The sequence below is a fragment of the Panthera tigris genome, chromosome X, assembly GCF_018350195.1.
Source record: "Panthera tigris isolate Pti1 chromosome X, P.tigris_Pti1_mat1.1, whole genome shotgun sequence".
Lineage (NCBI taxonomy): Eukaryota > Metazoa > Chordata > Mammalia > Carnivora > Felidae > Panthera > Panthera tigris.
In genome coordinates, this window is record NC_056677.1 from 96,532,576 (window position 1) to 96,556,081 (window position 23,506).

A 23,506-nucleotide genomic window follows, 5' to 3' on the forward strand; every position below is an offset into this window, starting at 1 on the left:
AGAAATCTTGTAGTACCTAGGGCAGGTTATTTCCGAAACGCTAGAGGTGATGGACTTGCCTATGTCCTAGAGGTGGTGGGATATCCTGGGCTTGGATACCTTAGGACGACGTAAATGCTGATGACACAATGCCAGCGTCTCCCGACAGCATTTCCTCACAAGGGAAAAAAAGGACTCAACACCACCCCTCTGAAGATGCCCGTCTTTGCATCTGCCGAGTTAGGGGACGAGTCGATCTGTACGACCCCACCCACGCCGGGCGCTCTCCCTCAGAACCGAGGCACCACGCCGCCCCTGCGCAGGTTCTCGGCTCCTCCCTTCAGGAGGCTCTTCTCCGCCCCCCTCCGCTACTTCCGGCCCTCGCCGAACGCGCTCAACGCGCTTGCGCCGTTTTGATAGGCCTCTCGGGTGGAAGAAATCTGAGCGCCGCCGCTCTGGAACCGCCCCCGCCTTCTCTTCGCCCCGCCCACGCTTTCACCGGCCCCTCCCGAAATCTCGCGAGGTTAGGTGCGCGTCCGTATTTTGCGGGCAACTGGCTCTCCCAGCTGCTGTAATTGCTGCTGCGGGAGAAATTGGAGCTGCTGTCGTCGGCGAGCCCGCCCTCCCCCACAGAGAGCCACCGCCTCTTCTCTCGCTCTCCTTGTACACCTATCGCCGGGAGCGGCGGCAGCAACAGTCCCTGGACCCACCGCCGCCTACTCAGGCTGCCGCTCGGCCGGTCATCCTCGCAGCCCGGCAGCTGACGGCGGCCCCTTGCCCCTCACCGGCTCCTCACTCTAGATAGTCCGCTCCGTCCCTGTCCTCGCCCGGGACCCACCTCCCCACGGTCTCGCCGGGGTGGAGGACGACGAGGAGGAGACGAAAGTCACCCTCCCTCCAGGCGGCGTCGGCCCCCTCACCCGCGGGTGTGTCCTATAAATGGCGTCGGAAAGCGACACCGAGGAATTCTTTGATGCCCCCGAAGATGTGCACCTAGGGGGCGGCGACCCTGTGGGGTAAGTCACTGGAGCTACGGCCCAGAAGCCGGGCGCTCCAGTCCCCCGGCTTCCCCCAGTGCCTCCCCACCGCACCCCTCCCGGGTCCCGCTGTGTCCGCCACCGCTGCTCCTCGGTGTCTCGCTCGGGCACTTCAGAGGGACTCGGGGGAGGGGGAATCGCCCACCTCGGCCAAACCCCCTCCATTCCCTGGGCGAGCGGTCCCTGGGGCTACGGAGCCCCTTTCTCGTCTCGTCCGGCTTTCTTCGAGGTGGGACAGTTTACGTGCCCGAGAGCCGGCGATCTGTATTGGTGGGGTTCCGCGCTTTACCTTTGAAACATCCGTTTTGGCCTTGGGGACCACGGATTAAAGGAGAAATTGCATTTCTCGTTTGTTTTTTTCTGGTGCCGCTAACTTGCCTGTTCGTTTCAGAGGTGGCCGTAACTGTTCGCCGTCCTCTTTTCGTTGCCCAGAAAGAGAAGGAGCGGGGGGGAAGGTTGGGTATTTACTTCGGGGAGTCCTCTAGCTGATGTACTCTAGATCAACAGTGTTTTATTAAAATAGCACCTTACGGCGAGGCAAAGGAAATCGAAGACGAGGTCCTTCCCATTCGGGAGGACGCTGTCTTAAAAGGAGAGCCGGACGCAATTGTACACAACCGGCTACAGAGATACAAACAAGTGCTGAGTAATCTGGTGGTTGGAAGGAGAGCCACAGCTTTGTGTTATTTATCTAATTCTGCAAGATGTTTTAGTGATGATTAGTATGGGAGATTCTGAGTAAGGAAGTGCAGTAGTTGGAATGCTCCGCTTGCCTGGGACTTGTTCTTACCCACTCCTCCTCTTCTCAAAGTTGAAACGGGATTTAAAGCTATTTCGCCGAACTCTTCTGCGGGCTTGTGTGGAAGTAGAGGCAGGGAAATGTATTTTCGTGCTGTAAGAACTTGAGAATTGGTGAACTTCGTATGTTAGTGTCAGTAGACGCTGTATGGTTACAGGCGTTGATCTGCCTTCAATTCTCAAGCTTACCCCCATGGAAGAAATATCATGTTTGCTGCAAATCAAGTTATTTGTACTTTCTAGAAGACATTCGAAAGCCTAATATATATTATATATGATATATACCCAAAGAGTTACAGCACGAAAATCAGAAATGTTCATTGGTAGGTCGCAGATGTGTTTCCACCAACCTTCCTATCACTATTAAAAGATTTTTGGGTGGCAGTGGCCAATCTTGAGATGGCACGGAGTCTCCTTCAAGTTCAGTATCTGAAACAAGCTCATCGCTAGACGGTGGAGGATTGAAAATACTTTTGGATTTCCAAATACATTGGATACCCTCAAAATTCTGTTTTTGTGCTTTTCCCCTCAAAGTAAGGAACTGTTGATTTAGGTTAAATGACAGACCTTTTGAATGTGTGTGGAGTGGGGGGAGGAAATAACAATCTATGTATATGATTGTAATCAATTTAGAAATATGTGAGTATTGTTTCTTTTCAATGAACGAAACATTTAATTTTGAAGGACAGTTATATCAGGAGTGTATATTATCTAGCTTAGTACCTGGCACAGAGGAAGAACTCAAATGTCCATTCCCTTCTCCTTCCTTTCTTGGAGTTAACAAATTTAACTTCACACGGTGCTTACTTTGGGAGGAAGTATGCAGAACTTGGAGCTATTTAACTTATTTGAACCCAGTGAGTCATCTTGATAGAATTAATAGAATCACTTTTTGCCTCTTGGGATAATAGAGCTTCTCAAGCACTTTGATCCTTCTGTAGTAGGTGAAAAGTAAAAACGTCTTTTGGGATCCACCCTTCTAATTTTGACTCTATAACCTGTCCAAATATTCAACGTGTTGAGCTGTATGGATAAAACTATGGTGTCAGTCTGTGAATTTCACGGTTTCATTCTGTATTCGTGGGAGAAATTTGGAAGAGAATTAGACTCATCTGGAGAATTGAATCTGAAAAGAACTAGCAGTACTGGGAGGACTGAAAAAGGTTGGCATCATTAACATTTCCTCTACCCTTTGTGACAGGTTTTGTCTTTTGCATAACGTACTGTGAAGAGATTTGGCCGGGTAACTAACAACCTAGAAATGCAGTGAGAAATCTTGATTTGTGGAAACAGATGGTGTCACTGGATATCTGGTTATCAGAAATGCCTTCTGTCCCTTGATAGGAATTGGAGTGGCACACCGTGCAAACTCTAAGAGGTTAACAGACTGAGTTTGCAAACTAAGAAGTGTTCCTTGCTGTTGGGTGTGCCACAGTACACAGACCATTTCATGAAATTTAGTGAACTGATTAGACAGTCGAGAGTTATCTCATATGTTTTGTTAATCAGAATCCAAATACACAGTCCGTTTCCTAAAATTGATTTATTTCTTCTGTTCCCCTCCAGTGGTATCTTCAACTTTGTTGTTCTAGTCTTGGAAAGCAAATTTAGTAAGTTAAAAATCAGCCCTGCTTTTTAATAGACAGACTTCATTCTAGTCCAGCCTACTTTTCCATAGTGGCAGATCATCTCCACTTGCCCAGCTTTGCAATATGCACCACATTTGTAAAGCTTTCTTTTGAGTGATATTTTAGCTCAGATTTCCTTGTTCTCTCCGTTTTTATATATGAGGAACCTTAGGCTTCAGAGAGGTTAATGAATTGGCCTATGAGACACACAGCTTTGTAAGTGACAGCTAGGATTTGAAGCCAGTTCTTCAGACTCCTAGTCCAGTATTTTTTTTTTTTTTTTTGCAGTATGTCATAGCTGCCTCACATTTTGTGTGTGTGTGTGTGTGTGTGTGTGTGTGTGTGTGTGTGTCTGTCTGTCTGTCTAGAGGCGGGGGTGGGGCGGGGATATCTTCTTCCAAGAGATTCTGGAGTAAATTGCTTTAGGACCAGCTTGCTAAATTGAACTGATGCATCTGTTTAAAAGCAGCAGCCTGCTTTTTGGTTCTCTTGACTAGAAATTTCCACTTTCTCTTTCAGGAATGTGTATTTTGTTGTATCAGATAAGAATTTAATAAGATCCTAGCATGTTACAGGTAGAAGGGGCATACAGTTAACTTTCTACATATAAAATATTGTGAAAACCAAAGCCTAAAGAGGGGAAATGACTTGTCCAAGGTGCCACAGCAAATTAATGTCAATGAGGACTGGAATCCAGGTCAGTCTCACAGTCTAGCGTTCTTTTTGCTACTATGCTGTCTTTTGATAAAGCAGGAAAGGGAGGAGGAAGTGAGGTATAGTAGAAAAAAAGCCCTGGACTCTGAGTCATTTCATTTCCTCATCTTTAAATTGAGATTACACTCTGAGAACTCCTGCAACTCTAAAAATCTGTCATCGTGTTGAGGTTTAATAGTGTGCTTTTATTGATAAGCTTTTGTTCTTGGGAAATCTTTCCATGATTTTTTTAAAAAGTTTTTAGTTTAGCAGACTTGATGATATTTGGTACATGATTCAAGACCCATTGATTTTAAGTTAAATGTTTACTGGGTAAATTAGATATAAGATGAATGCTCCTGCTAGTTTGTGTGGATTATACATACATACGCATACTAAAGGCTGGCAGTGAGAACATGTTATGAAAATAAATGTGACCTTTTGAGCATTCTTTCTTTATTTTTTTTTTTAATGGCAACCAAAATATTTTTGAGGCCTTGGAAGGAAGGATAGAATGGTTGACATTTTTAGAATAGGAAAGGATCAGAGATCATTCAGTCCAGCCCTCCCATTTAACTGTGAAAGAGAAAACGAGGCTCAGTGAGGGAAGGCAACACATTGCTAATTAGTAGCAGACTTGAAACTAGAACCCAAGTCTCCTGATTCCTCATTTATACCATGTTGCCTTGTCTGTGGAAGGAGGGAAAATACTGCTAGCTATCCCTGCTCTAGGTTACTGGCCCTTACCCTGTTAGTGGGATCTTAAGATGGTCTGTCTACCTTGATTCTGTTTTTTCATGCCCTGCTGTCAGAGGATATTGACTGTTCTGTCTAGGATTCTAACTTTTGCCCACTAATTTTCTCCAAATCAGGATGAAAACAGGTGGCAGAAAGGTTGATCTAAGAACAGTGGTTGTTATTTAGTTCAGTTTCAGGAGTCTAGGAAGAAACAAAAGAAAAAGGAGTCTAGTTAGTATTAACCCCAGTCTATCTTTTTTCTTTCTTCTTTTTTTTTTTTTTTTTTTTTTTTTAAGAGAGAGAGAGAGTGAAGGGGAGAGGGGGAGAGCGAGAATCTTAAGCAGGCTCCACACTCAGCTCGGAGTCCGATGCAGAGCTCTATCCCAGGACCCTGGGATCATGACCTGTGTCAAAATCAAGAGTTGGACACTCAACCAATTGAGCCACCCAGGTGACCCTCTTTTTTTTTTTTTTTTTTTTTTTAAAGTAGGCTCCTTGCCCAATGTGGGGCTTGAACTCACGACCCTGGGATCAAGAGTTGCATGCTCTACCAGCTGAACCAAGCAGGAGCCCCACCAGTCTATCATTTTAGATTGAAGTAATGGTGAAATCTTGATTTTTAAATGATGAGAACTGAGATCAAACTGTCCTGAAGAATAGTTCAGTCTAAAAGCAACAAGTTGCATAGCTGCCTTTGTTGAAACGCAGCTTCTCACTTTACTTAAGCATCAGAAACATTTCTTTCTGAGAGAAAATTGATACAAGTTTCAATAAAAAAAATTTGTGCAGTATGGGTTACTTTAGGAAAGATTCCTTAAAAATGGCTGTTCATGGGTTGGCATTTAATCAGATTATATTTATAAATCATGGATTATATTTGATTGCTTTTGACTTTGTGGATTGATAGAAATATATTTGTAAATGCTGTTTATCACACCCACGTAACATTATATGGAGGTGGGGAGAGGGACCTACATATAAGGTAAATTCAGGCTCTAAATTTAGTGGCCTCCAACTATCAATTGGTGACTCATGGAGGTAGAACAGTCTGTATTAGTATGGCAATTTGGGGACTCAATTTGAATCTGTACAAACTCCTATTAACTGAAAACTTTACTCCGTTCTTGTGATAACTGCATAAAATAGGGTAGATAAAATTTGATTTTTAAAATCTTGAAAGCCTACATCCTTGTAGGATGGTGACAATTCAGTTGTAGCCCTACAGAACAGCAAATGATTTCTAATTATTGGTATTTGAGACCTAAGTGTGTAACCTATACACTCCACAACCATCCATGTGTTCTCCTCATTGTTTTAACTGTAGATAAAGTCGAGTGACTTTGCTAGGAAAGCCCCTTGAAGACACTGTTTGTTTCCTCCTCATACTCTGCCCACAATTCTGGTAATTACTTCCGGGGTAGTGTAGGTGGAGGAAGGGTTTGGTTGATGGGGGTAGTGGTGATTGAGGTAGAGGTGGTGAATAGAGACCCAAGTTAAAAGGCTACTTCCTGGAGTATAGATAACTGAGCTAAAACAAAGCACACCAGTTACTATTGTTTTACATTCACACCTACATAGTGGGAATTAAATAATCCTTTTTGTAAAAGATTAATATCCCATAAGAAATAACCTCAAACAAAATTTAAAGTAACAAAAATTGTAGGTACTTTATGATATCCTCCTGACGTCTAAATTGAACTGATAAAGAACCTACATTTCTGTTTTCTACCCAGAGTTAAACTGATTTCTACAAACGTTTACAAAGTCTGTTCCCCTCTAGCTGTCAAATTATGCAGCTAAACAGCTAAACCTTTAATTGGGTGCTTTCCTTACTCTTCAGAGCAGAACCCTATTCTTCAAACTGAGCGGTCTTTGTGTTAGTTTGTCATCTCGTGATTCAAAATTGAAGAAAAAGCACGTGAGACATAGTGTGGGCCTCATACCTGATGGCAATCCCAATGTTTTCCCCAGTCAGTATACAAATTTGTCTTGGTTACCATAGCAACCAGCCTATCAGTTATTCTTCTAGCTCTTTTGCCTTCTCTCAGCTACTAGGATTACCATATAATCAGGTTCTGCTAAAGCTCTTCAGGTCTTAGCATTTTATTACCAGCTGCAGCTGTCTGGCAGTTTACAGTTTGGCATTCCATCAGGGTCAATTAGTTTTAAGTCCACAAAACCTTTTTGTCTCCAAACATTTTAAGCATACAGAATTTAACAAGAATGCATTTAGGGAACGGTTCCTCATACTCCTGTTCTCAGTTCCATTGTTAGTCATTGTCTTGAAGATTGAGTACATTGCACAACTGACATCCGATGGCCATCCTTTTGTGATACAAGCTAGAATAAATTTCAAGATCAAGAGTGACCATTTAAGAAATGTATTTGTAAATGTGATTTTAGACTTGGTATCATCACACACTAAATGAAGTGACCCAAAAACACCTTGATTTATCAGCAGCTACCAAATAAGTAATCTGGCTTCTACCAAAAATGATTTCTGTATGTTGCAGAAAGAATGTTTAGCCCTTAGATTAATTCATTCTAATCTGAGAAAAATTGTTTAGAAATTTAATAGGAAGGGTTATCTTTCCTTTGCAGCCTTGGAATAAACAGGAAAATTCTGAAAGGTAAAGACTGAATTATTATATGGGTCTTTATAATAGAAGTCTTCATATTTACTTGACAAGTACATTTTTTATCTCTTAAAAACCTCAGAATTCATGAAAATAAAATAGTTTTGAACCATAAGACTTTACTTGTCTTGCTAAAAATAAGGATATTGAAGGGGCACCTGGTTGGCTCAGTCAATAGAGCATGCAACTCTTAATCTTGGGGTCGTGAGTTCCAGCCCCACATTGGGCATAGAGTTTACTTTGAAAAAGAAGAAGAAGCAGCGGGGAGGGGTGTGCCTGGCTGACTCAGTCAGGGGAGCGACCGACTCTGGATCTCAGCTCAGGTTTTGATCTCAGGGTTGTGAGTTCAAGCCCCGAGCTGGGTTCAATGCTGGGTATGGAGCCTACTTAAAACAAAAATAAACAAACAAAAAAATATATTGAACAAATATTTAGGATATATAAACTGCTGGTATTTGTGTTAGTGTTTGTCTTTGGTGCTCATGCTTGTTAATATTGTAGGGTGTAGTAGTGACTTCTAAATATGCACAATTAATCTCTGACATTAAGTGACATAATCACTATGATTTAGTAAATAGTATCCATTTCCATACATAACGATAAATAATCTTTTAAAAATCAAAGTAGAATTTTAGTCTTAAGATTTTTTTTTTTTTTTTTTTTTTTTTTTTTGCGGGGGTGGCTCCTGGGTGGCTCAGTCAGTTGAGTGTACGACTTTGGCTCAGGTCATGGTCTCACAGATAGTGAGTTCGAGCCCTGTGTCAGGCTCTGTCAGAGCCTGGAGCCTGCTTGGGATTCTATTTCTCCCTCTCTCTCTGCCCCTTCCCCGCTCATGCGTTCTCTCTCTCTCTCTCCCTCTGTCTCAGAAATAAATAAACATTAAAAAAAATTTTTTTTTAATTTAAAAAAAGATTTTTTTTTTTTTACTTTTCAAAGTGTGTTTATCTTTTTATTTTTTTTTAGAGAGAGTGCGCGTGCGTGTGTGTGTGCACGGAGGAGGAGAGAGAAAATCTTAAGCAGGCAACACTGGGCTCAATCCCATGATCCTGGGATCATGACCTGAGCCAAAATCAAGAGTTGGACGCTCAACCTACTGAGCCACCCAGACGTCCCAAGTGTTTATCTTGTTAAATAAAAGATTATTTTGTAAGACTGTAAGTTTATGAAATGATTAAATCTTCCTGGTTTGAATTTTTATTGAAATTGTGATTAGAACGGTTTCATTTTAAGACTTGTGTATCCTAATCAAAACTGTGGTTAAATTCTGCTAATGCTCCAAGGAGAACTTTATTTTAGTTGCACAAATAGATTTAGGGGCAGTAAAAGGTTTACTTTGTCCACGGGGCCCCAATCCTTAACATTTTTAGAAAGAAGGAGGTGGGCAGGGGGGAGAGAAAATGTGTTTTTTTTTGTTTTTGTTTTTGTTTTTTTTAAAGGCCAAGCATGAAGCATAAAATTTTTGGAAGGTTCTGACAGAAAATTTTAACAATATTTTCCAGTAGGCAGCCTGTACAGAGCAAGCCATACCTGTATAAAACCTACTTGACCACTACTAATTGTCACAGACTATTCCAGTACAAATTCATTGAACTGTAGGCATTCTTACAGGTCAGACTTTCTAGAGAACCAGTAAATAGAATGTAGAGCTGTATTCAAACCCACTGGTTACTAAATAGGCTCAAAAGAAGAGGTGGGAGTGTTTTTTCTGGCATTGCTCTTGAACTGGAAAAACTAGCCATGGATGAACTTAATATCCATAGTTCTCTTTTAAATTTGTTCCTGAAAGTCTGTTTAAATTGACTGAGGAGAATCCTCAGGGAGACTGAGGAAATCCTCTTTCTGGTTATTAGCAGTACTATTAACAATTTGTGTGTTTTTTTAAAAAATCTCCTTTAAAATACACTTATCTACTCCTGTCAAACTGAAATGGCAGGTTGTTTGAACATTTCTGCAGGCTCAATTCTACTCCACTTATTCCCAGCTGTCTCCTTCCTCGATTACCCAATGTCATCAGTACAGAGATTCAATAACTTATTGTCTGTCCCTTAAAACTGAGAAGGGACCATGATGGCTGACATATAATGGGTGGATCTTTGAGAACAAGCAAGGGAAAGATTGGTTAAATTGGATATTGTAAATACATTGGTAAGTGGGATTGGTTAGCATCGCAGGTGAGGGTAGTTCATTGGGTTAGTGGAAGGTAGGTGAGCAGAATGAATAAATAGGTAGCTTGAGAAAACTAGTACCTTTGTGGGGTGCCCGGCTGGCTCAGTCGGAGGAGCATACGACTCTTGATCTTGAGGTTCTGAGTTTGAGCCCCACATTGGGTGTAGAGATTACTAAAAAATAATAATAATAATAATAATAATAATAATAATAAAAACCCCACTAGCACCTTTGTGAGTGAAAGTGAGTAGGTTTGTCAATATTTTGCAATTGGTATTTTGACTTTCTTGGATTGGCTTTAGAGATTATGGCTAATGACTGAGATCAGTTGTTTTTCCTTTAAGTGAACTTTACTATCCCTCTTTTGTTCCACGTCATAGCTCTTAGCTATTGACTTCTAACCTTTGCCTTATTTCCCAGCATAGAGAGATGTCCACAGCTGATGTGTAGTAGTGAAAGAAAGGTCTAGATGGTGATAGGGATGGTGAGTAGGCATGCTCTGTGGTGTTCCACTTCTCTTCACATTTTCTTCTACTTTTGAACTTCCTGGTTCTCTCAAATCTGTACTCCCACCCCCACACCAGTTCCTATTAAGAGCAAAGAGGGAGGAAATGGAGGGGGCTGAGGCAAGGACAGTGGTTTGGATTTATGGAACCCTTGTAACTTGAGGACGCCCTGTACTCAGCAAATATTAAATGTTAACAGTGAAGCCTTGGGAGGTGTTTCCAGTTATCCCATAGCCATATCAATTCCTTGTTACCAACTGTTTCTTCCAGGGATGAATGTGTTCACAGCAAGAAAGAAGTATTATGTTGTTACTTGTAAAGAATGGTAATGCCATACTCTCTACCAATGTTGGGCATTAGTTTTCAAAGTACTCTTGGTTACATTATCTCTTCTGATTATCCTGCAGTTCTGTGAAACAGAAGGACAATTTTTGTGAGACAGGTAGGACAATTATTACCCTAATTTTGCAAATAAAACTCAGGGTAGATAAGGGCCAGCCAGCAAAAGTGGAGCTTTACCACTTTGTGGTAATTAAGATGATGGTTTTGAATGAAGATATAAAACCTTAGGTTTTGCCCTACTTTTCTTTTCTAAACTATAAACGTTTGTGATGTTAAGTTTTAAATGTGAATTCTTAGAATGATGAGACTAACTCTTCTGCTGTTTGGGTATGTGTAATTCATTTAAAACAATGAAAAGGATCTATATAATTTTTTTTAAATGTTTATTTACTTTTGAGAGAGATAGAGTGCGAGTGGAGGAGGGGCAGAAAGGGAGGGAGACACAGAATCAGAAGCAGGCTCCAGGCTCTGAGCCCTAGGCATAGAGCCCGATGGGGCCTCGAACTCGGAAACCACGACCTGAGCCAGAGTCAGATGCTTAACCGACTGAGCCACCCCGGCGCCACTACAAAGTATATTTTTAATGTTTATTTATTTTGAGAGAGACAGAGCCAGTGTGAGTAGGGGAGGGGCAGAGAGAGAGACTCTGAAGCAGGCTCCATGCTCAGAAGGTAGGCTGCTGCGGAGCTTGATCCCAGCACCTGGGAAATCATGACCTGAGCCGAAATCAAGAGTTAGAGGCTTAACTGACTGAGCCACCTAGGCGTCCCCCCAAAAGCAATATATATATTTTAAGTTTACTTGTTTATTTTGAAAGAGAGAAAGAGCCAGTATGGGAGGGGCAGGGAGAGAGAGAATCCCAAACAGGCTCCATGCTCAGCCCAGAGCCTGACTCGGGGCTCAGTCTCATGAATTGGGAGATCATGACCTGAACCGAAATCAAGAGTCGAACGCTTAAGCAACTGAGCCACCCAGGCGCCCCAAAAAGCAGTATTTTTAATGTTCTTTTTAAGCGCTGATGGAATTGATTATGGTACAGTAGCTAGGTCAGAAAATGACCTTGCTACTGAAAGCGCTGGAATCCCAGATACTGCTACTGCATTTCAAAGGGTATGTTCTTTGTTCCTAAGGGAAAACCCCTCAAGATGTGAGCCAGTGCTGATGGGGCTTCTGTGTTCTGTGCCTCATCAAAACGTCTTGATCCTGGATTTTTTTTCCCTGTATTTGTTTTGTAGATTGTTGTCAGTTGTTTATTTAGGCCACGGTTTTGTGGCTTTCTTTCTTTCTTTTTCTTTCTTTCTTTCTTTTTCTTCTTCTCCTTTTTTTTTTTTTTTTTTAGTATAACTGATTCATATTTTTGGCTACAAGCCACTAATTGGAAACACCATGTTTTGTTTTGTTTTTCTTCCCCTTCAAAGGTGTGTTTTAGCAGTCACAATGAATGCATGTGGTAGTTATTAATATTTTCCACCTAATCAAACCTCTTCTGGCTGTCAAATTAATGGGAAAAATGCATTCATAGTAGCTAAGTAATTACAAAACCTACATTGTCAGTAATTACCATTTAGGCTATAAATAAGATTGAATAGCCTTTTTTATAATCAATAATAAACTTGCCACTCAGAATGTTTTACGTAGGTAAGCATTCTAGGTAATTTGAGATTTTTCTAGAGTGTTTATCAAGTATCTAATACATATTTCATTAAAGAATGCAGAAGTAGAAATTCAGATACATAAAGCATGGTAATCAAATTTATAAAATAAAATGCTTGGGATGCCTGGCTGGCTCAGTCGGTTAAGCGTCCAACTTTAGCTCAGGTCATGATCTCACGGTTCTTGGGTTCGAGCCCCAAGTCAGGCTCTGTGCTTGCTGACAGCTTCGGATTCTGTGTCTTTCTCTCTGCCCCTCCCCCACTCACACCCTATCTCTCTCTGTCTCTCAAAAGTGAATAAATGTTAAAAAAAATTTAAATAAAATGCTTAATATTAAATGTACAGAAATATGTTCATTTTTCTATTATTCATGATATGGAGGGAGAACATGAATAATTAAAAGCTACCACTTATACCAAAACCTCAGTTCAGTCATTAGTTTACAACTTCCTTTCCCATCAAACCTTTTATCACAGCAGTAAATTTTTTTTTAAATTTTAAAAATAAATGGTTTGCTTTGATTTTTTTTGTTTGTTTGTTTTGTTCCTCTGCCCATCTTTGGTGTTGAGCAGTAAACTCAGAAGGAGAAAAGCAAAGGATCTCAAAGTCTGAGTAATCAGTTCACTGATTATAGAATTCATTTATGTAAAGTTTTTTTATTTTTTTAATTTTTTTAAATGTTTTATTATTTATTTTTGAGACAGAGAGAGACAGAGCATGAACGGGGGAGGGTCAGAGAGAGAGGGAGACACAGAATCTGAAGCAGGCTCCAGGCTCTGAGCTGTCAGCACAGAGCCCGACGCGGGGCTCGAACTCACAGACCGTGAGATCGTGACCTGAGCCGAAGTCAGACGCTCAACCGACGGAGCCACCCAGGCACCCCTTATGTAAAGTTTTTAAAGAGGGGGTTGTGACAGATTCTTCAGAGCTCTAATTTTTATATAGGGTGACCTTAGAAGTTATTGGCATTTACTTTTTTTTTTTAAGTAAGCTCTATGCCCACCATTCAACTTGAACTCATGACCCCAAGATCAAGAGTCACATGCTCTACCAAGTAAGTCAGTCAGGTGGGACTCAATGTGGGACTCAAACTCATGACCCCAAGATCAAGAGTCCCATGCTCCACCTACTGAGCCAGCCAGGCACCCGGGGCATTTACTTTTTAAGATTAGTACACTATAGGGTGTTTTAGATAATTTACAGAATCATATTAGCACATTAACTTGATAACACTTCCGATACAGCCTGTAGTCCAACCTCTTGTTTACTTTTTAAAAAATAAGTTAAAAGTGATTTAGCATGACTGCATTAGTATTGACTTCTCCAGGCAGTCATAAATTTAGTTACCTGTTTCTGTTATGATTTTACTAAAAATTACTTTTTTTTTTTTTTTTTAAGCAGCCTCCACGCTGGGCATAGAGCCCATCACAGCGCATGAACTCACAACCCTGAGATCAAGACATGAGCTGAGATCAAGAGTCAGACGCTTAACAGACTAAGCCACCCAGGCGCCCCTAAAAATTACTTTTTTTTCCTAGTTTAATTTAGAGAGAGAGAGCAAGGGAGGGGGGCAGAAGCAGAGAGAGAGAGAATTTCAAGCGGGGTCCACACTCAGTGAGGGAGCCTGACACAGGGCTTGATCTCACAACTGCAAGATCATGATCTGAGCCAAAGTCAAGAGTCAGATGCTTAACCGACTGAGCCACCCAGGCACCCTTTACAAATTACTTTAAGTCATTAATAGATATGATTTTTAACTAACCCCCTTTAACAAATTGGGACATTGTGAAATAGATGTCTTCTCCTGGAGTTATTGTTTCAATGTGGGTATTTATTGAATGGCTGTAAATGTGCAAAGTAGAATGTTTTTAGTTTAGAATTTTTGCGTGGGCCCAGGGAATGGATATGCTTTTCTGTTATTTTTGTCAGTAAGTAGATTATCAAGATATTCCTTCAGGAATATGGCATAAAACTACATAAATTATGTAAATCAATTTTGAAAAATCAAGTTGTCATTTTAGACAAAATACACACAGTTGCTTAAGAGTCTATTTTTAAAGTTTGTAATTACTTTATATGTGACTAGATTTATGTTTCTTCATGAGGTTTTATTTTATTAAAGATCATTTATAAATATTGCCACAAAACCTGCTTTCAAAAAACAGCCATTGTGCCAAATTTTTCACCATCTATTCCCATTAATGTCATTGACAAAATAGTTATTAGGTATTTTAGATACATTGTTCTTGGCTTTCATAGTATTTAAAACATAAAATGGCCTTTCAAAGAATACTAGAAGTAGTAATTCACATCTTGAGGGATTCAGTTAATTCCTTATTTGATAATTATAAGTATGTTCTTGGCTTTTTATTAATCTTGTTAATAAGTCAGTATTACCATGTATCTAGGGAAATATGAATGAGTCCTATTTTCAACTGCCTAGTGAAAACATGACATGATAGGTTATACTAGGAAAATAAGACTTGTTTGTGATTGCCTAGCACTTATGTTTTTCCTGCTATTCCTAGGCTTTTCAGGTTTAGTTGGGATTGTCACTTTTGGTAGTAGCCAACTTAAAATAGAGCTCTGAGAATGGATGTGATACTGTCATAAATGATTTGATTTTGAAAAGCTAGCAAATGATTCTCTCTTAGATCCCATTTCTTTAATTTGAGGACTGTTGTTAGTTGAAGGTGTTACTTGACTTCCACTTTCTATGGGTGACTTTATTACTTCACATATGATTAATAAAATGTCCCATAAGAATGTAACTAATAAGATCCGTAAATACACTTCAATACCAACGAACAGTATTGCATACCAAATTTTAAAAACTATGCACTTAGAGCAAGATTTAAAAAATAAAACGGGGCGCCTGGGTGGCTCAGTCGGTTAAGCGACCGACTTCAGCTCAGGTCACGATCTCGCGGTCCGTGAGTTCGAGCCCCGCGTCGGGCTCTGGGCTGATGGCTCAGAGCCTGGAGCCTGCTTCCGATTCTGTGTCTCCCTCTCTCTCTGCCCCTCCCCGTTCATGCTCTGTCTCTCTCTGTCTCAAAAATAAATAAAAACGTTAAAAAAATTTTTTTTAAATAAAACAGTATCTTATCTAAATTTGAACTGTTTTCAATTTTTGTTCAACCTGGGGTTTGGGTTTTGTTTTAGTTTTTGGCTTTGTGTTTGATGTTGTTTTTCTGCCTGGCCTTAGTGGGTAGAAAATCTTTATGTCAGGGTGTTTTAATCACCAGAACCCTTCTGATTCATAATTTAGATTTAGCACTTTTGTGTTGATCTCAGTTTCCCCTAAGCAGACTATTTCCTATTCAGTTGACTGGGCTTTAGAAAGCAAAACTCTTCTGATTACCTGCTTACTCTAATGACTGGCTAAGGCCTTATCTATGCTCATATCCTGTTCACCTCAAGGGCCTTAGATTCTCCAGCACCTTCTTTGTACAGGAAAGCTGTTCTCTGTTCTGTGGATTCAGTTTCTTGACAAACTGTTGAGGCTCATCTTTTTCGTTTTCCTGATGGCAAAGGCGAAAAAAAAAAAAAAAAAAAAGAGGAGGATAAAAACAAAATCAAGCTATAGAGTAATTCTCTGTTGGCCCCTGGTAGTCACCTTCCTAGAAGAACAGTGTTTTCCAGGCTACCAGCTTTATTCCAGCTGACTGACTCCCTCCTTCTATGTCGTTGCCTCATTTTACCCTTTAGGAGCCTGTCAGGAATTTTGCAACCTGACAAGAGGCTTCTTCAGAGCCAACCACCTTTTTTTTCTCAGAGCCTAAAAAAAGGTGCATCCTCTTACTGACAGAAAAATACTTTGTTCGTCTGTTTTTCTGTGTGCTGCCAAATTGTTTGGGTATATTCTTTTCACCCAGTACAGTAAGAAGTCTGGAAACACGAATGTGAAGTGTGAGATTGCTTTTAATACTTTGTGTACTTTAGGAGGTGGGTCTTTGAGCTCCTCGTTGTTCAGTTGACCGTGAAGCAGGTGGCAGATGTAGGTTTAGTTTGCCCTCTTCTTCCTGCCTGCTCTCAGAAGGCTTACAGATTGTGTTTGTTTGTTTTTCGGATAACCCTCAGGTAAGAGGTAAAGAAACACCAAGCCCAAAAGGCAGAAGGATCTGTCTGTAGCTAAAGGGTGAGACACTAGAGGTAGGATGGTTTATGGGATCTGGCTCTTTGAAACCATACAAACGCAGTGTTCTTTTCTAAAGTAGACTTAAGCACTTGCTACGTGATTTTAAGGCCTGATTACCCTAAAGCCATAGCACATGAGTGATGAAGATTTAAGCTGAAAATTGGAAAAGGTGATCCAGTGATTGGAGAGAAACCACTTGCTGCAGCTCTGATAAACCAAGACTCCTATGCAGTCAGACATTTCAATACCTGGTTCCAAAAGATGAGCTTTGTGGTTAGTAAGCCAGGCAAAAGAGTGCATGTTACTAGCTTCTGTTTGGGGAATCTAATCCATGTACGTTCTTAATACACACCTGTATTGATTGCATCTGAAATATTTCTGGTATCCCTTTTTGTAAAGTGAAGCGTGTCCTAAAGTAGTTTTGTGTATATGGTAACTGAATCCCTTTATTTATTTAAAAGACATTTTTTGAATGTTTATTTTGGAGAGGGAGAGAGCGAGAATGAGGATCTGAAGCAGGCTCTGTGCTGACAGCAGGGAGCCCGATGCGGGGCTGAACTCACAAACCGTTAGATCATGACCTGAACCAAACTGGGACGCTTAACCGACTGAACTACCCAAATGCCCCTCTTTATGTATTTTGAAAGGTTTTATTTTTTAAAGTAATCTCTGCACCCAACATGGGGCTCAAACTCATGACCCCTAGATCAAGAATCACATGCTCCACCCACCGAGCTACCCAGGTGCCCCTTGAATCCCTTTTTAATGACAACATCATTTTAATTGATATTTATTTAGAAAGTTGGCTTGATGTTTATTTAACCTATATAGGTTAACCTCATTTTGAACATACTGAGGACAGCTTACAAATGATATGAATATGTTTACATAATGGTTATAAGTCAATTTACATATCTAGAGAATTTGGTTTTTTGGAGAGGGGACAATCCAAGCCAACATAATTAAGCTATTAATATACCTTCCTATTCTTCACTGAGTGTTTTTGAAAAATGTACTTAACTGCATATATACAGTGGTATTTGCATTTGGGCATACACACTGAATGCACTGTCTGGGAAAACTTTGAATTCACACATGTGCAAATTATTTTTTTTCTGGTCAGTGAACACTGTTGAATACTTAGATGAATGTTTATACAATGACATTGGCCATGCAGTTCTTCCCGCTTTGTCCCTTTATCACATAGCAACAGATCATAGGATTAATTGTCCACTTAATTAACTTGGGTGTGGGGTAGGGTTGCCTGATAAAATACAGGACTTCCGGTGAAATTCCAGTTTTAGATAAACATTTAATATTGAAAGTGTATTTGTTGTTTATCTGAAATTGGAATTTAACTGGGCAGCCTGTACTTCTGGTTGCTAAATCTGGCATCCCTTGGTGGGGGAGAAGCAGAAGACTGGTGGGTATGGGCACACTTAGGAGACTTAAATACAACTGGAGTGTGCAGTGATAAAAGGTAGCCTTTACTCTGACAGGAATACTAAGATTTTTGAGTGCAATGTTTATTTTAGGGTCCAACACTTTTTTCTTTGGAAGTGCATCAGTGAAAACAAAGCTCAGAAATAACAAAACTTAACAATACATTGTTCAGGGATACCTTATCTTTTTAAAATGGTAAAGTAAGGGAACAATAAATCAAATCTGGGCTACCGGTTCCCTTTAAGAGAAAGGCAGCAGATGGAATAGGGCAACACAGTAGCTGTCCTAGTCTTCGTGCTATTCTCATTGTCAGGTAAGATGGTGAATCACAGTTCATTTTGTTTGTTATGCTTCATAGTTACATGTATGTGCTGCATATCAAATATAAAATATCAGTTTAAGAGTTAAAATATAGGTTGCAATGAAAACATCAGACTACCTGCAAAGTTTCACTGCCTGTACTTACCAAAATAAATCCCAGATCCCCCAAATAAAGAGGTATTCATTTCTTCCTTGTCTTCATCAGGTTAGCATCCTTAGTTCTGTATATCATTCTACTTGGTTTCTAGAACATTCACCAAATTGGTTTTTCTCTTGCAGATCTGTTCTCTTTCATCAGTGTTCCTCTTCAAATGTGTTCTTATCAGTGAGAAGTAGAGCAGAATCGAACCACTCCCCTTGCCCTGGCCATAATAGTTCCTCAGATTACACCAGCTATTTCAGCAGCCATATCACAGCCTTTGCTGTGTCTGAGCAATCAGCAGAAATACCTAAATGTTTTTACATGGTTTGCTGTTAAGTTGTATATCCCCAATCATTCATTTTATATTTATCCCCACTCCATTGCATTCTGTTAAGACTGGCTTATTGTTGTAAACTCTTAAAATGTTTGTGGGTGCTGTCAGCTAGTATATTCTCTATGCTTCCCAACTTTGTGTCATCTGCCAATTAGGTAGATATGCCAGCAGTGTCCACATTCAAGACATTAATAAGAATAAGTAGGATAGGGGCACCTGACTGGCTCAGTCATAGAAGGTGTGACTCTTGATCTTGGAGTTATAAGTTCGAGCCTCACATTGGGTGTAGAGATTACTTAAAAATAAAAAATAAAAAAAATCTTAAAAAAATAAGTAGGATAGAGTACAGTAGAAATTATTTGATAGTTCCTTATGGTTTTTTATTGATGCATTAATCAGCATACTTTGAGTAATGTTCAATCAGTTACAAACCCATCTAAGTGTATTCTAGCTTAACATCTCCTTGTTAATATCCTTGTCTAAAAGGATATTTTTGTGAGGGACCTGGCTGGCTCAGTCAGTGGAGCATGTGACTCTTGATCTCAAAGTTGTGAGTTCGAGGCTCACTTGGGTGTAGAGATGACTTAAAAATAAAATCTTTGGGGTGCCTGGGTGGCTCAATTGGTTAAATATTTGACTTCGGCTCAGGTCATGATCTCGCAGTTTGTGGGTTCGAGCCCCGTGTTGGGCGCCATACCGACAGCTCAGAGCCTGGAGCCTACTTCACATTCTGTGTCTCCCTCTCTCTCTGCCCCTCCCCTGCTCACGCTCTGCCTCTCTCTCACAAATAAAAATAAATAAATAAATAAATAAATAAATAAATAAATAAATAAATAAAAATGAAATCTTTTTTTTTTTAAAGAGGATATCGGTGAGAATATTATAAAATTGAGTGCTTAAATCCAAATTTTTTTCACGTGTGTATAGTATTCTCTTTATATTCTAAGCCAGTTACCCTATCAAAAAAGGTAATTAGGTTAATCTTGTATGACAGGCTTTCTGTGAATGCTTACTGACTCTTTTTTTAAAACTAGGTTTTTGTTTTTGTTTCTTTTTTAGGTTTGTTTATTATTTATTTTGAGGGAGAGAGCACATATGCAAGCAGGAGAGAGGGAGACAGAGCTTGATCTCAGAAACTGTGAGATCATGACCTGAGCTGAAATCCAGAGTGTGGACACTTAACCCACTGAACCACCTAAGGTGTCCTGAATGCTTACTGACTCTTAATGATTATCTTACCCATGCCTAGGGCCCTCAAACCATTTAACAGTGTGCTTAAGAATTTTGCTTGGAAATGGGGTGCCTGGGTGGCTTAGTCTGTTAAGTGTGCAACTTCGGCTCAGGTCATGATCTCGCAGCTTGTGAGTTCGAGCCACACGTCGGGCTCTGTGCTGACCGCTCACAACCTGGAGCCTGCTTCCAATTCTGTGTCTCCATCTCCCTCTCTCTCTCAGCCCCTACCCTGCTCACGTTCTGTCTGTCTCTCTCTCAAAAATAAACAAACATTAAAAAAATTTTTTTTTTGCTTGGGATTGACATCAAGCAAATCTGCTTATAGTTTTTAGCATTTACCTGCTCTCCATTATTGACTATTGAGTGTTTTTCTCATTTTCCTCTTCTATCCTACCTGATTCTTTAAAGGCTTTAGATAGGGAAGAAGCTGTGTACATTCTTAGGGTATGCTGGGATATAATTTGTCTGGGACGGGAGAACTGAACTCATTTAGATTATCTAGGTACTTTTATCTCCTTGAATGCTTTGGGATTCAGTTTCCTCATTACAATTTGTTTTTCCTTTTCTGGTTTGACTATCGGTAATCTTCACTAGAAAAAAAAGAATTGGAGCAGCCTTTTATATTATACTCTTTGTCTACATGTAAACAGACCCGCACCTTTTGTTGTTCTTGTTCTGAATATAAATTAAAATAAAGGAAAGCTGTGTCTGGAATTTTTTTTAATCCGAGCACATTCTAAGCACCAGTCTTTCTGATATTGTTCTTATAGGTGTTTGCAGTTTTCTTTGGGTATGTGCACATTCCATCCCTCCAGCCTCTTGTGAAGGTTTTCCTTTAAAATATTTTTTTATGATGTGACATGGTGGAGATGCAACCAACAAAATTCAGACCGTGAGAATTTCTACAGGATGGACGACCTCATTTCTTTGTTTGCTGTTGTTTGTTTGGGTGTTTTTTTAAAGACTATATTTTTAAGGCAGTTACAGGTTCGCAGCCAAATTGAAAGGAAGGTACAGAGATTCCCCATTTACCTCCTCCCATGCACACATGCAGAGCCTCCCACATTACCAGCATCCTCTGCCAGAGTGGTACACTTGTTACCCATTCAGGAGTCTACATTGACGCATCATAATCACCCATACATAGTCCGTAGTTTGCCATAGGGTTCACACTTGGTGTTGTACATTCTACTGGTTTGGACAAATGTATGACGGGTATCCCCCATTACAGTATCATACTGAATAGTTTCACTGCCCTAAAAATCCTCTTCAGGATGAATAAACTAGTTCTTCAACACATGAATAGCAAGAAATAAAAGAGATTGAAGGGGAACCTACTGATTGAGAGAGATGTGGCAACTGATTGTAACACGTGAACCTTATTTGGATATTAATTGAAATGAACCAACTGTAAAAAATACTTGAGACAATCTGGGCAGTATGAATTGTGTATCAAAGTATGAATCATGACTGTGTATAATAAGGTATTGTTAAATTGGTAATAGTGTTGTGGTTATGTCTTAAAAAATATCTTTTTTAGAGGGGCGCCTGGGTGGCTCAGTCAGTTAAGCGTCCGACTTCGGCTCAGGTCATGATCTCGCGGTTCGTGAGTTCAAGCCCCGCATCGGGCTCTGTGCTGACAGCTCAGAGCCTGGAGCCTGTTTCAGATTCTGTGTCTCCCTCTCTCTCTCTCTGACCCTCCCCCGTTCATGCTCTGTCTCTCTCTGTCTCAAAAATAAATAAACGTTAAAAAAATTAAAAAAAAAATATCTTTTTTAGATATGTATGACATTTTTATGGGTAAAAATAAAACAATTTCTGGGATTTGCTTCAAAATAATATGGCAGGGGTGTGGAGGGAAGAGTATTGATATTGATCATTATTGAACATGGCTGATATGTTGTACATGTGGGTTCATAATATTATTCTCCCAATTTTGTGTATGTTTGAAATGGCCACAATTAAAAGTTGGAAAAACTCCCCCAGAATATATTTTTATGGCCACAGTCCTTGTTACTAGCAGATTCAGGACTAAAACACAGATCTCCTGATTCCAGCTCTCAGTTTTTGTTGTTGTTGTTGTTTTTTTTTTTTTTTACTATGTAGATAAGCTTAATAGTCCTTCTACTTCCAAATTGATGTCATGTTGCCCTTTCAGTCTCTGGGATCCCCAAATCTTCCCTGGGAAATTTGTGGTGGTATTTTAGGTAATCAAGGCTTTAATAAATGGCCAGTTTTACTTGATTGGCTACCTACCCATGTGAAACCATGAAGGGTTTTTAGAATTATTAGGGTGAGTTCACAGGCTGCATGAGTTGTTAAAATCCGCAGAGACTTGAGTCCAAGTCCTAAGTAGGCCTTTGATCTTAGCTTAAGCTCTAGGAGGGTGGGGATCCTGTCGGCCTTGTTCACTGTTTTATTACACGTAGTGCCTAGCACAATGCTGGTACATGGTAAGCAGTAGGTAAAGGTTAAATGAATGGATTCATTTAACCATTCATTTAACCTTATTTAGCTTCTTTTCCTCACATGTGAAATGAGATTGTTGGTCTAAATGGTTGGTTGGTTTGTTTTTTGTTTTTAAGATTTTATTTTTAAGTAATCTCTACACCCAATGTGGGACTTGAACTTACACAACCCCGAGATCAAGAGTCGCATGCTCTACCCACTGAGCCAGCCAGGTGCCCCGGTCTAAATGGTTCTTAAGCTTCCTTCAAACACTTAAAAAAATTATTCTTCCTTTCTGACTGATTTTTTAAAGTCCTTTTAGAATTTTGAGAGGGATTACTGTAAATTTTTTTGGTGCTAGGTAACATCAATAGATAGGATACTCACTTCCAGCACCTGTGACAGAAAACCCCACAGTTATGGTGCATCCAGATCTCTTGAAAATAGCCTCGTGCTATGCATTTTCTGTGAGATTGAGTTTGTTTTTTTAAAGTAAATGAGTACTGTTCTCGACATTACCAGAGAGTCAGGTTTAGCAAGTTCCAAAGTCAAGCTAAGAGGGTTAATAAAACGTGTTGCTTGCATATTTGTTAGTGTTCACTGAAATTGTATTGAATGCAGTATTATTTTGTCAGAGTTTTGTGCTTCCTGTGGAAACTTGGTGGGCAACCTTTTAGGTAAGTTGCAGTTTTTGTCATCAGATCCAAATCCAGGACCTACCTTTGGATTAGTGAACTTATTATTCTAATGAAATTTTGCTTGAGGTATGTGAAGGCTATCGCTGGATCAGGTCAGAGTGTATAAAAGAAAAACAATTCCTATACTGTCTTGCAAAATCCACAAAGCAATGTTTTGAAGCCACGTAAATTTTAAAAATAATGAATGTTGTGCAGACATTAAAATGAATTGGTTCTAAACACAAATACCCTAGCTGCAAAAGGAAAACTGTAATTAAAATGCTAAATGGATAGGGACTCTGAGAAAGCATCTGTCACACATTATTTTATATTCAAACATGAGCTTTGTTAGTATAAACTCAACATAACGAGTACATGAAAATAACTCTTTTAGAAACTAAGGTATAATGAATTAAGATATTCTGTCTGTATTGTAAGTTACTGAAGTACAAATTTGAAAATTACTTTTATATTCAAAAGCTGAGTGGAAACCACACTAAAAATAATTTTAATATTTGATCTGTAAGCCGTATAGGGTGTTTTTTTTTTTTAGCAGAATACCGATACTTTTTTAAAGCAGATTGTATTTTGAAG

The 23,506-nt window shown here is 39.8% G+C and overlaps 1 protein-coding gene across 1 annotated transcript in view; it reads left to right on the forward strand.

Annotated features, from left to right (window-relative positions):
- Nucleotides 1–401: 401 nt before the first annotated feature.
- The window catches only part of WDR44 (WD repeat domain 44), an 80,809-nt gene continuing 57,704 nt past the window's right edge, over nt 402–23,506 (forward strand). Inside the window, exon 1 of the mRNA XM_007091734.3 lies at nt 402–995. Within this exon, the coding sequence (XP_007091796.2) occupies nt 919–995 (77 nt within the window). The 5' untranslated portion in view covers nt 402–918. The remainder of the gene's footprint in view (nt 996–23,506) is intronic.